The following is a 16,100-nucleotide window of genomic DNA, read 5'->3' as shown; positions in this document are numbered from 1 at the left end:
TCTACTGAATATGGTTGCTCGATGAGGTAGGTCTTCCCCTTCTCTTCCCCAAGGCCTTCTGGTTTGACCAAATCCATGTTCCCATGTGGCAGCCGAGGTGGGACATGTGTCCATGCATACCTGAATGTAGAACCTTGATCTTCTCTTCTGCCTCCCTCAGTCTGGCCGCCAGAGTGATTTGTACTTCTTGAAGGCCCCTGTGGAGAGACAGGCCTCTGAGGCAGCCCCAGCCTGGCTTTCTAAACCCTCACCCACTCCCTGCAGTACGCAACTCTCTCTTTGTAACAGAGAAATTCAGGCATTTGGCTGCCCGGTTGTTTCTTTAAATGAGGTACGGACAAGCACTGGTCTGCAAAACTCACAAGGTCAGTGGTTCGAGCCCACCAGCTGCTCCCAGGAGAAAGATGAGGCTTTGTGTTGCAGCAAAGACTTAAAAAGCCTCAGAAACCTTCTACAGGGTTGTTAAGAGTCAGAACTGACTGCATGGCACTTAACAACAACAAAGAACATAAAACGAACCAGTTTTAGGAGTCCTGGTATGGCACCGTAGGATCAGCACTGGACTGCTCACGCAGGTCGGCTATCAAACCCACCAGCTGCTCCTTGGAAGCCCTATATAGGGTCACTATGAGTTGGAACCAACTCTACTGCACTTAACAACAGCCAATTTTAAATGGATAATTCAGTGGCATTTGGTGTATTCACAATATTGTACAACCGTCTCCTGTCTAGTTCCAGGATACACTACCCCTTGTACACTTTAGGCAGCTCTCCTGTTGTCCTAGCTTCCTGTTCCTGGCAACCACCAATCTACTCTCTGTCTCTCTGGATATGCCTGTTCCGGACATTTTATAAAAATGAATGTGCCTGGCATCTTTCATGCTTTCAAGGTTCATCCATGTTGTCAGGAACATTCCTTTTTATGGCAGATAGTATTCTGTTGTATGGAAACATCACACCTTGGTTATCCATTCCTCTTTGATGGGCATTTGGGCTGTTCCCCCTTTTGGTTGTTGTGGACAGTGTTGCTCTGAGTGCTGTGCACATGTATCTGTATGAGTCCCTGTTTTTAGTTCTTTTGGCTCTGTACCTAGCGGGGGGACCTGTTGAGTCATGCGGTAACTCTAGGTGAACCGTTTCCTATGGCTGCCCTATTGTACTGACTGTGTGGGCCCATGATGGTTGCCCCCTCAAGTTTCTGACAGTTTTTAGGTCTCAGTTTTCTCTTCTGAGAGGCCTGCTTCAATGTGGATGTGATGACATTTGCTCCTGTCCCTGTGGGAGGTAAGCACTTTTCTCCCTTCGGTGGCAGGTGTTTGGAGTTGTCTACCCCTCGGGGACCTAGGTCAAGTGAAATTCAAGCTTCTCAAAAGAGAAAAAGGACCAGAAATGGTTCATGCAAAGCTCAGTGGCTTCCAAGAATGAGCCCCCTTCACCTCCCCCTCACCCATTCCTGCTATACTCACTCACCTCCTAACTCCAGGGATGAGCCCACCTCAGGGCCTCTGCCCTGACTGATCCCTATGGCTGGACACTCTTCCCTGCAGACCTGCACAGCTCATCCCCTCACCTCCTTCAGCCTCTGCTGGCCTTCTCAGGGAAGTGTCCACAAAACCCAATTTAAAACCGCAGCTCCCCTGCCCCGACCTTGGGTCCCTTTTCAGCTTTATTTCCCCCACCACCCAAATTGTTATCAAACACACCACTGTTGTTGTTATTTTTAAATGTCACTGAGTGGATTCTGACTCATAGCGACTCTGTATAGGTTTTCCAAGGAGAGGCTGGTGAGTTTCAACTGCCGACCTTGTGGTTCAAATGACCTTGTGGTCCAGTGCTTTACCCGACAGCGCTATACCAGGACTCCTAAACAGGCTGCTGGGTTTGAAACACTGACCTTGTGATTCAAACTGACCTTGTGGTCCAGTGCTTATCCTACAGTGCCACGTCAGGATTCCATACGTATATCTTATTTATCTTGTTCATTTGTGTGTTTTCTTTGCTGAAAATCAACTCTGGGAGGACCAAGATTTGTGTCTATTTTGTCTGCTGCTGTGTCTGTCCCTGGCACACACTAGTGTTCCAGAAGTGTGCAGAATGGATGAAGGCAGGGGTAAGTGAGTGAATGAAGAGATACATGTGGTCATCACCATCAAACCAGGCCAGGCCTAGAACTGTCCCGATTCCAGCTGTTCTCACGACCCTACCAACTTTGAACTGGCTCAGCACTTAGCCACTCACTGCCATCGAATCAATTTTGACTCACGGCGACCCTGTAGGACAGAGTAGAGCTGCTTCTTAGGTATATGAGACTGTAAATCTTTACGGGAGCAGACAGCCTCAACTTTCTTCCAAGGAGCAGTTGGTGGGTTTGAACAGCTGACCTTGTGGTTAAGCAGCCCAATGCTTAAACCACTGGGCCAGCAGGACTCCTTAAACACTTACAGGTTACATTTTGTTCTCACAGCAAGGAGTGGATACCACCATGTGCCTGTTTTCCAGATGGGGAAATTGAGGCTGAAGGATGCTGACCACACAACTAAGTCAGCCACTCAAACCCAGGTTCTCTGGAGGTCAAAGCCCTCATGCTTTCAGCTTGGGGGTGGGGGAGTCGGTCCCCCTCCCTCACTCACTTTTGCTTCTCCGCCTCATTTCTCTGCAGCAAGGTCTCTGTCAGGAGGGCTTTGCTGGGCAGGCCTGGGAGGCGGCTGCCCTCGGTCAGCGTGGGCCCGGCTGGAGTCGTCCCCTCTCTCTGCTCTGGGGGAGGAAAAGAGGGAAAAACACCCCTCGCTGAGAGAACTGGGTCCCCTCTGCGAGCCAGGATCCACCGTGGGGAGAAGACTCAGCTCCTACACTTGGGCTGGGGGGTCCGCAGGCACCATGGTTCCCGCTGCACTGGGCCCGGGCTGTCCCCCAGACCCGTTCCCACTGCCTCCACCTGCTGTGTTTGCTTTTTTCTTTAATTATGGCAAAACAGATACAACATTCATGATTTTAATCATTTAAAGTGTGCAATTCCGTGGCATAAAACACTGCAACTACCATCATCTCTACCTCATTTCAGAATCTGTTCCTCCTAAAAGAAACTTAGTATTGGTCAGCATTCATGGCCCATCCCTGCTCCCCACGCTCCATACACTGCAACCATGATTCTGCTTTTTATCTCTGCGGATTTGCCTATTTGGGGCATTCCCTAGAAATGGCATCAGACAACATGTGACCTTTTGTATCTCATTTCTTTAGCTCTGCGTTAGGTTTTCTGAATGTGTACCAGGACTGAGGAATATGCCACTGTTGGTTCATCATCTACCGAGGAACATGCGGGGAGTTTCTATCTTTGGGCTCATGTGCACAGTGCCTTGAAGAACATTACTGTCTGCATTTTTTAAAATTTAACCTTTTATTGTGAATTGAGTAAAGGTTTGCAGAGCAGATCACCAGCTTTACACTCAACACATCATATACTTTGCTTCATTGCAATGACAAGTCCCTCAACAAACCAACAGTTAACAGAATTTACCTTTATTTCTCCCTGTGTCACCTGCTAACCTTTCTCTGCTAACCTCCTTGTATATTGCCTGCCTTGTCACCCATGTTAACATGTATGTGTCTTCCCTCTAGCCCATGAATAATTTTCCCTCCCGCCAATAACCATTACAGATTGATTCTTTCATCAAGAAAAACTTTTCTTAACTTTTCACAACACTGTTGTTGTTAAGTACTGTTAAGTTGGTTCTGACTCAAAGTGACCCTGTATAATGTTTCCGAGGAGTAGCTGGTGAGTTTGAACCATTGACCCTGCAGTTCAAACTGACCTTGTGGTTCAGCGCATTATCCCATAGTGTCGCACTGGGACGCTTTCACAACGCTGGTCTCACACAATATTTGTCCTTTTGCGATTGACTAATTTCATTCAGCATAATGTCCTCCAGGTTCATCCATTAGTCTTCAATATTGCGCAGTATATTCCAAAATTTGTTTAACCATTCTTCTGTTGATGGGCTGTCTCCATCTTTTGGATGTGTCTGGTGTAGACAGCATATTGAAGGGTCTTGTTTTCTTATCCATTCTGCTCTGTTACTTGCAGAGGGTAGGATTGTGACTAGACTGCGGGGACACAGTTGCTATCTCCTGTCAGGTGGGAAAGAGATCCCCCTCACCTCAGGAAAACATAAGAGAATAAACCAACAAGGAACCAAGAATGAAAACAGGAAATACTAAGAGAAAAAAGGAAAACAGGCAGCAACCAGAAAGAAAGAACATAATAAGTATAAAGACAAAAGAGGGACAGGAAAAAGGACTATAGAAGAAAACAATTACAGAGGAAATAAATAATAATAAAAAAATCCAACACTTATAAAAATCAGGGAAAAGTAAGGAAAAAGAGAGACTAACTCCAGAACGCTCAAGTAAGATTAAAAGGGAAATACAAGGAAAGGGGATATGAGAGAGAGAAGAAAAGAGAGGAAATCAAAAGTGAAGATTGTTGTTGTTGTTAAGTGCCACTGAGTCGGTTCCAACCCATAGTGACCCTGTATAGCGTTTCCGAGGAGCAGCTGGTGAGCTTGAACTACCAACCTTCCAGTTCAAACGGCTTTGCAGTCTGGCACATTAACCCACAGCGCCACACCACGACTCCAAACATGGAGATAGAAAGGATAAAATTCAAGAGAATGGAAAGAGAAGGAGGAGGAGAAAGAATAAACAAAGACAATGAAACAACAAAAGGAAAAAATAAAACCCCCAAATAAAAAAAACAAACAACAAAAAAAAACAGCACAGCTGTTGGACCTGGAGAGTAGTAAACTCTGGGGGGTCTCTGGTAAGCCAGGGGGCTCACGTAGTGGGTGTGGGAGGGACGTGACAGCACAGTTTCTGCCCCAGATGGAGTTCCTACAGGGCTCTGTGGTATCTATGTTCAGCACACTCAATCCAAGATGTGTTCATGGAGGCCCTTGATGGAGCTGGTTTTGGTGTCTATCAGCAGCTGGGAGCAGGATGACTGGTTACATGCTGGTCTGGTGGCCTTGCAGGCTCTGTAGGTCTGGAGCCAAGCCCACCTGAATTCAGGCACCAAAGCAACTCACTAAAGGGGAGCAGCCGACCTTCGCCTCACTCTGATGTGGCTGCCAAACACGGTGGCTCTGAACTCTCAGAGAGCAGAGTCTGTGCTAGGGATGGAGGAGGTCCATGCTGGTTACAGGGGACCGTGGGGAAAAGAAGGAATTTCACCTTTCCCATCACCTGTGTGAATCTGCTCTGCCAAGCCACCTTCTGTTGCCAAATCTGTTCACAAAAGTTCAAGATGGTCACACCACATCTGGCTAACTGCTCACCAGTGTTCCACTCTCACAGTCCCAGCAAGCACTCAATCCATTTCCCTAACCTTTCCTCTGAAGTTCAGGGTTCCAGAATTTTCATCTGTGTCTGTTTCATTTGGTCTCTCATATTTTTGTTGTAGAGGGTCCACGTAGAATGTCTGCCTAGTCTGTCATCTTGCTGCAAGTCTGCATTTTTATGGAACATTTTGAAGGTATATATCCAGAGTGGAGTTGCTGGGGCCAACGGCAACTTTCTGACTTACTGAGGGGTCCTCAGACTCCTCTCTCCCAACCACACATGCTTAGGCGTTCCTCTGCTCCTGCCTGTACAGCTCAACTGCAGGTGTACAGGGCAGGGCCATGTCAAGTCCATCTCTGTAACATCCCCACCCTGCGGAGGCTTATCCCAGGGACGTGGGGATCAGTGCTGCCTTTGGCACTGAATTCACTGTGGGAGGAGAGGGTGGACCCCTGGGCTGAGTTCTTTAGGAGAACCCTGGGAGGTCCAGGTGGGAAGACCCAGGGAATAGAGGGGACAGAGTCAAGGTTTCACCTACAAGGGCACAGGCTCTCTCCATAAAGAGCCTAAGAGACCAAGTCTAGTCAGGTGGCTTGTGACTTGAGAAGTCCAAAACCTGGGTTCCCTGATTTTGGTACCAACTGACTCCATTAACCTCTGACCTGGCACAGGAGGGTGGGGGCCAAGCTCATGCGGGCAACCCTTGAGGGGCTGACAGGGGCTTTGGGAGCCTAACGCATCCTTCACACACATACTGGGCATGTTCCAGGTGCTGGGCCTACATTAGTTAAGCAGAAGATGCGGTTAGACCAGGCTAACACATGACCCTGAGGAGAAGTACAGCTCAGGGCCAAGACCAGAAGCCCTTGGTTTCAGTGAGTCTCTGCCTGGCTATCTGCTGGCTCTGAGACTCAGTTCTCCATCTGTGAAATGGGGCATCACGAGGTGATACTGGGAGATCATGGAATGGTGTGGGAAAAGTACATGCCCAGATGGCAGCACAACAAATGTCTAGTAAGGTGGTTTCCCCACTTTTGTTGTTCAGGGAGGAAGTCTGAACCCTGGAGCACCCACAAGAATAGTGGCAGTCCTGCTGGGAAATCTCAGAAAGCTTCATGGAGGTGTCCACCTTCCACCTGTGAGCTGGACTGGATGAAGCGATCCATGTGCTTGCCTGGCAGAGAGGGTGGCCAGAGGCACACAACACCAAGCTTCCCTCTAAGGGCAAAGACCTGCATCTAGAGCTTTAGAAGCAGAAGGGAAAATGGGACATTGTCTAGAATCTGACATCAGCTCCCAAACCAACTGCCTTGAAGTCCATTCTAATTGGTGGTGAGCTCACATAGTTCAGAGGAATCTGCTCCAGAGGGTTTTCTTGGCTGTCATCCTTACCCAAGCACATAGTCAGGACTTTCTTCTGCAGTGCCACCAGGTAAGTCTGAACCACCAACCTTCAACTTCAAGGTTAATCACAACCCACTTGTGCCACCCAAGTTCCATTTTTTTCTATAAAGCTTAAAGGTCTAAAACGGGGAGCACAGTGGCTCTGTAGGATAAGCACTGGAATGGGAACCACAGGTCAACAATTCAAACCCACCAACTGCTCTGAGAGAGAAAGATGAGGATTCTGCTCCTGTAAAGCTTCACAGCCTTGTAAACCTATCATAAATTCGCTACAAGCCAGAACTGACTTGACGGCACTTTACAACAACAATATGCACGAGGCACAGTGCAGATGCTGGATATCAGTACTCAACAGCCCGCACATGGCTTTGTTTTATACTGCTGTAAAGCTGATCTCAACTCATGGCAACCCCATGTGTGTCAGAGTAGAACTGTGTTTCATAGGGTTTTCAGTGGTTGTTTTTTTAGAAGTAGATTGCTAGGTCTTTCTTCTGAGATACTTCTGGGTGGACTCAAATAGCCAGCCTTTCAGTTAGTGGCAGAACACGCTACTCTTTGCACCACCAAGGGACTCTGGATATCAGCTTAGGTATGCTTCAAACTCCAGTTCATCTCTGCCCAGCCTCTGTAGCTGAGACAGTGCTGTGTACTCACTGAGAGCCGCCCCTCCTGCCCTTTCCCTCTCTTCCTGGGCACACAGGTAGATTACATTTCCCAGCATCCATTGCAGCTGGCTATGGTCACATGGCTGAGTCTTGGCCAATGGGATATGGGCAAAAGTGGTGCGTGCACTTCCTGGCTTGGACTCCATTAAGCCCCGGCAGGATCCGCCACATAGTCTGCCTGTTGGCTGACTGTCAGTATTCATGGTGACTCCAGGTGTCAGGTGATGCAGATGGCAGGACCTCTGCAGCCTGGATCCCTCCGTGACTGCATGGAACATCCTCTGTAAGCTCCCCACCCTTCAAATTGATTATGCTCTTGAGATTTGGGGGTTCATCTGCTTCAGCAGCAGTGCTACCTTAATCCATCCCACATCTAAAAGTCAAAAGCCTCACCCACCCATGCCACCGAGGGTGGACACTGGCTGTTGAAGACCCACAGCCTGCTAGTCTGCTACAGACAGCCCACCTCACCCCACAGGCTCCTTAGTACCTTTGGGGCCAAGGAGCTCAGGGTGCTTCTTCCACGAAGTGTGGAGATCTCTCCGGGGCTGCCCACTGGGGTCAAAGCTGGGGGCCTGCAGTCTGTCGTCTAGGCTGCGAGCTGCTTCAAACACAGGCACAGGGTCTGCAGAGAGAGAGAGAGAGGAGGGCCTGGATTGGGGAGGGACACAGATAAGGAAACTAAGGCTCGGGGAGGCCAGGTGACTTGCTGAAGGATAGAGATGAAGCTCTAATCCCACAAAGGTTTTCTGCCCCTGAGGGGGGATGGTGGCAGGGAAGCCAGGGTCTCTTCCTGTCAGCCCAGGGAGCTCATGGTTGGCTCTATGGAGTTTCTCAGTATTCCAACACTCTCTCCTATGACCCTGGTGCCTCTCTAGGCACTCCCATGGCATCTGCTTGATCACTGTTCTCTGCTGAAGGCAGCTAGATAGAGAACACCAACTTTGGAGTCAGATACCTAGGGAGGTGGATGAATCCACACTTGCTTCTCAGGATTGCTGTGTGAGTGTGGGAAGGGACTCTGCCTCTCTGTGCCTCTCCTTACAAGTACTGACCTCATAGGATGAGGACAAGGATACACATAAGTACCAAGCATGACACCTGGTAAGCTCAGAATGAATGAGAGCCCTTGTTATCTCTGCCATTCTGAGCTCTAGTCCCACTGGCGCATTTAGGTTCTCTGCTGTATCCACCCACCCCGGAGCCTCTGTACAAGCAGGAACTCTGCCTGAAATGGCCTGCCCTTCCCTACAAGTGCCAGCTGGCCGCTGCCTCCTTATCTTCCAGATTGAAACTCCAATGCCACTTCTTCCAGGAAGTCTTCCTTGACTCATCAGGCCTCTGATCTGAGCTCTCCAGCTGTTTGCACCTTCACTGTATTTGCTGCATCTTCCCAGTTAACACTGGACTGCAAACCCCACCAGGAGGACTGGGACAGGGAGCACATCTGGGTTTGCGTCCCACTGTGCCCCTTGTACTTAGGACAAAGTCTGGCAAACAGTTCGACCCCATTCATATTTGCTGGTGGAAGTAATGGGGCTGTATCCGGATGCTCCAGGTCTAGCTGGAACAAGAATGTCTGTCCATTTTATTTCTCTTCTCCCACCTGTTTGTCTAGGTGGTGGAAGGTTTGTCGGACAATGGGCGTTTATGCCGAGGTAAGCAGGTGCACACGAATGCTGCTGCGTCTTTCCTCCGTCAGCACTCCCCCACGCCCCGTCATTAGGCAGGGCCTGCTCAGCGGGGTATGCCATTATGTCTCCCCGGGCTGATGTAATTATACATTGACATAATTAACCCAGCAAGCGCATTAGGCAGGCCAGCTAAAAATTCATCTATAATTATTTGTTGTGTGCATGCTAATGAGTCCATCTGCACTGCCTTTGTACAACACGAACAAATTAATTTACAAGTCTGGATTTTTTAATAAGTTCAAGGAAATGCTTCCTATTGTGTCCTGGTTTTTTAGAAAGGAATAAAGAGGCGACAAGCACTTGCCAGGGTCAGAGAAGTTAGATAAACATGGGAGGGGGCAGCTCCAGGCGGGCAGTGGAGGGCTCTCCCTGGTTCCAAGGAGGTGGGAAAGATCTGGCTTGTGGTTTGGGGGATGGCTGGCCTCAAGCCCGTTTGTTTACTTTGGGGATAAAGGGTGGGATTCACCCACTCCGGGAGATTGGTATTGATTCTCGGAGTCCCTGCTTGCCATTCCTTGTTGCCTCGTGTGCTCTGCCCTGAGGAAGCTGCTTCCAGGGGGCCCCTGGAGAGCTGGGTGGGAATTGGACTAGGGGGATACTTGCTGTAAGTCCAGTATGTTTTAAGGCTCTGTGTTTTCATGTATGTTTGCCAGCATGGGGCAGAACACAGTGACTAAGCTCACATGCTCTAAAACTTGCTCTAAGTCCAAATCCCATGAGACTTTGAGCTTCAGTTTTCCCATCCATAAGGTGGGAAACTATAATAGTTAATATTTCCCAGGAGTCCTGGTGTGACGCTGTGGGATAAAGCACTGGACCGTAAGGTTGGTTTGAACCACAAGGTTGGTGGCTCAAACTCAACAACCATTCACTGGAAACCCTGTGTTGTTGTTGTTAAGTGCCGTGGAGTCGGTTCTGACCCATAGCGACCCTGACCAGGGTTTCCGAGGCTGTCAATCTTTACGGAAACCCTGTAGAGGGTAGTTAATGAGTTGGGACTGAGTCAACAGCACTTACCAACAACAACCACTTCCTAGGGAAGAAACCACAGTGCTACGATGGTTAAGTACTCAGAAGCAAACTGTAGGCAGTGGTTTGAACCTATCAGGGGCTCTGCAGGAGAAAAGATCTGGTGTTCTACTCCTATAAAGATTGTTGTTGATGCTATTAGGTGCCGCTGAGTTGGTTCCAACTGATAGTGACCCAATGTATAACAGAATGAAACACTGCCCGCTTCAGCACCATTCTCACTTACAGTCATTGTGTGTCTGAAGTATGAGAGATGACGTCTCACCATCCTGGCTTCTGAGGAGCGTTCTGGTTGTACTTCTTCCAACACAGACCCCGGTACTTTTAATAGTTCTCTAACACCATAACTCAATGCATTCATTCTTCCACAGTCTTCCTTATTCACTGTTCAACTTTCACATGCATATGAGGCCACTGAAAATACCATGGCTTGGGTCAGATGCACATTAGTACTCAAACAGACATCTTTGTTCTCGAAAACTTTAAAGAGGTCTTCTTGTCTGGCAGATTTGTCTAACTGCCAAATTAGACAATTTGATAGTGGATCCAAGCAAAATGAAGTCTTAGACAACAGCAATCTTTTTTCCATTTATCATGATGTTATTTATTGATCCAGTGGTGAGGAGTTCTGTTTTCTTTACACTGAGATGCAACTCATACTAAAGGTTGCAAACTTTGATCTTCATCAGTATTTCAAGTCCTCTTCGCTTTCAGCAAGCAAGGTTGCATCATCAGCATATTGCAGGCTGTTAATGACTCTTCCTCCAAGTATTCCTAATGCCACATTTTTCTTCATATAATCCAGCTTCTCAGATTATGTACTCAGCACATAGATTGAATATTTATGGTGAAAGAATACAACCCTAGTACACACATTTCCTAATTTTAAACTATTCAGTGTTCCTTTGTTCTGCTTAAACAACTGCCTCTTGGTCTGTGTACAGGTTCCTTATGAGCACAATGAAGTGTTCTGGAATACTCATTCTTTGCAATGTTGACCATATCTTGTCATAACCCACACAATCGAAAGTCTTTGCATAGTTAATAAAGAACAAGTAAACATCTTTCTGGTACTCTCTGCTTTCAACCAAGATCCATTTAACGTCAGCAATGATATTTCTTGTTGCACATCCTCTTCTACATTTAGCTTGAATTTCTGGCAGTTTCTTGACAATTTACTATTGCAACAATTTAAAAATTATCTTTAGCAAAATTTTACTTGTATGTGATATTAATGATACTGTCTGATAATTTCCACATTCCACTGGGTCGCCACTCTTTGGAATGGGCACAGATAGGAATCTCTTCCAATCATTTGGCCAGGTAGCTGTCTTCCAAATTTCTTGGCATAGATGAGTGCCTCCTGTGCTGTTATCAGTTTGTTGAAAGATTTCAATTTGTATTCCATTAATTCCTGGAACCTTGCTCTTTACCAATGCCCTCAGTACACCTTGGACGACTTCCTTCAGTATCACTGGCTCTTGAGCATATGCTACCTCTTGAAATGGTTGAACATTTCTTTTGCTACAGTAATTCTGTGTATTCCTTCCATCTTGTTTTGATAGTTTCTGTATCATTCAACATTTTGCTCATAGAATCCTTATATATTGCAAATTGAGGCTTGAATTTTTTCTTTAGTTCTTTCAACTCGAGAAATGCTGAGTGTGTTCTTTCCTTTGGGTTGACTTAGTGTGGCATTATAGGATAAGCACTGGATCACAAGTTTGGTTTGAAACACAAGGTCGGTGGTTCAAACTCACCAGCCGCTCCTTGGTTGGGGTGGGGGTGTGTTGTGGAGTTGATTCTGACTCATAGCGACCCTGCATAGGGTTTCCAAGGCTGTAAATCTTTACAGGAGCAGAAAGCCTCATCTTTCTCCCATGGAAAAGTTGGTAGTTTTGAACTGCTGATCTTGAGGGTTATCAGCCTGACTTGTAACCACTATACTACCAGAGCTCCTTGGAAAACCTGTATTAGGTCACTATGAGTTGGAACTCATTCAAAGGCACTTAACAAAAACAATAACAAACAGGTCTTCACACATTTCAATATGTCTTCTCGAGATGCCCTTTGAAATTTTCTGTTCAGCTCTTTTACCTCATTTCTTTCATTTGCTTTAGCATCTCCATGCTGGCGAGCAAGTTTCAGAGTCTCTTCTGACATCCATTTTGATCTTTTCCTTCTTTCTTTTCTCTTCATGACCTTTTACTTTCTTCCTGTATGAAGTTCTTGATGTTATCCCATAACTCTTTGGGTCTTTGGTCATTAGTGTTGAATGCATCAAATCTGTTTTAGAGATGATTTCTAAACTCAGGTGGGATATGTTCAAGGTCAAATTTTGGCTTCCATGGACTTGTTTTAATTTTCTTCTCTTCAGCCTGAACTTGTATGTGAGCAATTGATGGTCTGTTTCAGTCTGCCCCTGGCCTTGTTTTGACTGATGATACAAAGCTTTTCCACCATCTCTTCTCACAGATGTAGCTGATTTGATTCTGTGTATTCCATCCTGGTGTGGCGCTGTAGGCTAATGCGTCAGACTGCAAAGCCATTTGAACTGCAAGGTTGGTGGTTCAAGCTCACTAGCGGCTCCTTGGAAACTCTATTACAGGGTTGCTATGGGTTGGAATCAACTCGATGGCACCTAACAACAACAACATTCCATCTGTGGAGGTCCAGGTGTATAGCTGTCTTTTATGTTGTCTAATAAAGGTATTTATTGGAATACTATGCAGCAACGAAGAATCATGATGAATCTATGAAACACTTCACAACATGGATGAACCTGAAGGACAATTCACCTGAGTGAAATTAGTCAATCACAAAAGGACAAATATTGTATAAGACCAATGTTGTAAAAATTAAGAAAAAGGTTTTCTTTTTTTCCCCTCATTTAACAAATATCTACTGAACAGCCATTGTGTATCAGGTCCTGTGCCAGGCACTGGGGAGACAAAAATAAGAGAGTCCTGCTCTCAAGGAGCTTACAGTCTAGTATAAGAACGTATAGCACTTCAGAACCTAGTGAGAAGACTTTCTGGATGTCTAGTATATTACCTGGAATACTCCATATTTCCTGTAAACATGAATCTAAAATTTACCAGAAAACACAGTTTGGAAAAGGAAGACGTAGTAATAGTTAAAAGATAATGCAAACCTTTATTTACCTTTTACAGTAAACACCATGAAATCTGAATAAGGATGAAATTTAGGAAAATTAAGACTATCTTAAAGACTTTGGACCAGAGTGAAATTTGCAAATTAAAAAAATTTACATCATTTTCTTCTCTGTGACACTTACATACACATATGTAGAAGGTTGTACACATGCGATGTGTTCCTTCAGCCTTTTGGTACAACCCATATTTCTACAGGTAATTAATTCAGAACTTAAAAAACAGCAGCATAAAGGTAAAAATCTGAGCCGAAGAAAAGGTTTTCTTGTTCTTCTGCTCTGAATCTTGCATCGGGCTCATTACGTCTCACCTCCAGTTTGTGGCACTTCTGGCCAATCACCAACTCTCACAGCATCGTGCATCAACAGCCTGTTGTGTGACCTGCTGATTCCTTAGTTCCTGAGACTTTGTGGGTGAGAGGATTCCTCCACACTGATCTCTGAACTATGGATTTGGGACTTGCCAGCCTCCATACTTGTGTGAGCCATTTCCTTTGACAGTTGTGAGTTTTGTGATACGTTGTAGCACGTAGCAGAGCTCTAGGATGTGAGTGAGGGGACTAGCGCTGATTAATGTCAAGGATTATGGATGGTATAACATGTTAGAAACATTGGACAGTTGGTATCTCTTTAACCCACAACTCATATGGACCAGATTTATGCTGATCTTTCTTTAAATAATTATTCATACAGATAGCTTCATTAAAAATTATGCCAGAAAACTGGGTATCCATTTGCAGAAAAATAAAACAGGACCTATATCTCTCACCCTATACAAAAACCCAATATGGATCAAAGACCTAAATGTAAATCCTAAATCTATAAAGATCATCAAAGAAAAAACAGGGGCAAACTTAGGTATAAGTGCACTATCAAACATCACTAAAAATACAGAAAGGGCAGAGCCAAACTAGACGACTGGGATCTGCTCAATATTAAACATTTACGCACAACTAAAGACTCCTACAAGAGTAAAAATGAGAACTTTTTGGCAAAAATTCAGGAAAATTTTTTTTGGCAAAAACACGATTTCTAAAATTTGTAGAAAACATCCATACCTCAACAACAAAAAGAGAAACAATTCAATTCAAAAGTGGGCAGGGGCCTTGAACTGATACATCACCAAAGAAGACATTCAGGCAGACAACAAACACATAAAGAAATGCTTGCACTCATTAGCCACATTGTTCCTAACGGCTTTTGAGTTGGTTCCAACTCACAGTGACCCTGTATAGGGTTTTTTTTTTTTTTTTTTTTTTTTTCTGTATAGGGTTTTTGAGGAATGGCTGGTAGGTTTGAACTACTAACCTTGTAATTAACAGGCCAGTGCTTTTCCTACAAGGCCACACTGGGACTCCCATAGAGTTGTAAATACAAACAACAATGATATATCTCACCCTATCATTATTAGCAAAACTCAGAACAAGAGAATACAACAAATGTTAGTGAGGGTGTGGAGAGACTAGAAGGCTCATACATTGCTGGTGGGACTATGAAACGGTGCAACCACTGTGGAAAATGGTATAGCGCTTCCTTAAAAAGTTGATAGTAGAAATACCATATAATCTGGTAATCTCATTACTAGGTATATAACCTAGAGAAATAATAGCTGTGACACGAACAGATATATTATATACCCATGTTCATTGTGGCATTATGCATAATGGCCCAAAGACAGAAACAATCTAAGTACCCATCAACAGATGAATGGTTAAATGAACTATGGTACATACACACAATAGAATATGACACAACAGTGAAGAATAACAATGAATCTGCAAAACATCTCACAACATAGAGGAACCTAGAGGACATTATGCTTAATGGAATTAGTCAAACAAGAGGACAAACATTGTATGAGACCTCTATTGGGAAAAGTCAAGGAAAGATTCACACAGAGAAAGAAACATTCTTGAAGTAGAATGGTGGACTAGGCAGACAGAGTACCCAGACTCTCTGCCACAAAGACAGGAGAGATCAAATGAAGCAAGTATAGATGATAATCCTAGAACCCTGAGTTTCAGAAGAAAAGATAGAGAATTGAATTGAATACAACCTGGAGAAACCTGAATGAAAACGGTTAGCAAGGAGACAAATGGAACAGTGAACTGTCACCTGGCCAGACACAGTGTGGCCAATTTGAACTTTTGCAGGCAGACTTCTGATTGGCAGAGCAACCTGATAATAGGCCCTGGTATGGAGCTGCAGGATAATGCGCTGGACCACAAGGTCAGTTTGAACCGCAAAATTGGCAGTTCAAACCTACCAGCTGTTCCTTGGAAACCTATACAGGGTCGCTATGAGTCGGAACCAACTCAATGGCACTTGAAAACAACAACAACCCAGGGCCCACAAGCACCCACACAGAGGCCGATGACACCTCCCCATTCCATAAAGTCTCTGCCTTGATTGAGGTCACGGGGAGCCCTCATATATTGAATGCCAGGTGTGCCCTACCCCTGTCTCTGGAAGCATGTGCTTTCTATCTACTCAGGGTCAGCAGAGCGTGCTTTGCTGAACAGGTAACCTGCTCCCAGAAACCCCTGGGATGGCAAGAACTCATTCTAGGACCTGGTGCCCTGACACCAGATGAAACTCTTGGGACTAGATACCCTGACTCCAGTTGCTATTTGGGCCAACAGGAACTTCTTCTGACACCAGGTGCCCAACCCCCAGCCACACTGTAGGCCAGCAGGACTGGTACCTTCCTTCTCAACTCCTTGGTTGGTAGAAGATAGTGCCCAGCTACTACTACCAGCAGCAGCGAGAACTTCGAGCAGCAGCGAGAACTTCGAGCAG

The 16,100-nt window shown here is 45.6% G+C and overlaps 1 protein-coding gene across 1 annotated transcript in view; it reads right to left on the bottom strand.

Annotated features, from left to right (window-relative positions):
* Positions 1–16,100, bottom strand: part of CUX2 (cut-like homeobox 2) — a 362,552-nt gene that overhangs the window by 37,861 nt on the left and 308,591 nt on the right. The window contains exons 5-7 of the mRNA XM_006865423.1: positions 7,897–8,031; positions 2,631–2,754; positions 121–197 (exon numbers count right to left, since the gene is read on the bottom strand). Coding sequence (XP_006865485.1) covers positions 121–197; positions 2,631–2,754; positions 7,897–8,031 — 336 coding nt within the window. The remainder of the gene's footprint in view (positions 1–120; positions 198–2,630; positions 2,755–7,896; positions 8,032–16,100) is intronic.

The sequence above is a fragment of the Chrysochloris asiatica genome, unplaced genomic scaffold (assembly GCF_000296735.1).
Source record: "Chrysochloris asiatica unplaced genomic scaffold, ChrAsi1.0 scaffold00078, whole genome shotgun sequence".
NCBI classification, from domain to species: Eukaryota; Metazoa; Chordata; class Mammalia; order Afrosoricida; family Chrysochloridae; genus Chrysochloris; species Chrysochloris asiatica.
The sequence above is the reverse complement of the archived record's forward strand: the minus strand, read 5'-3'. Positions and strand labels throughout refer to the sequence as shown.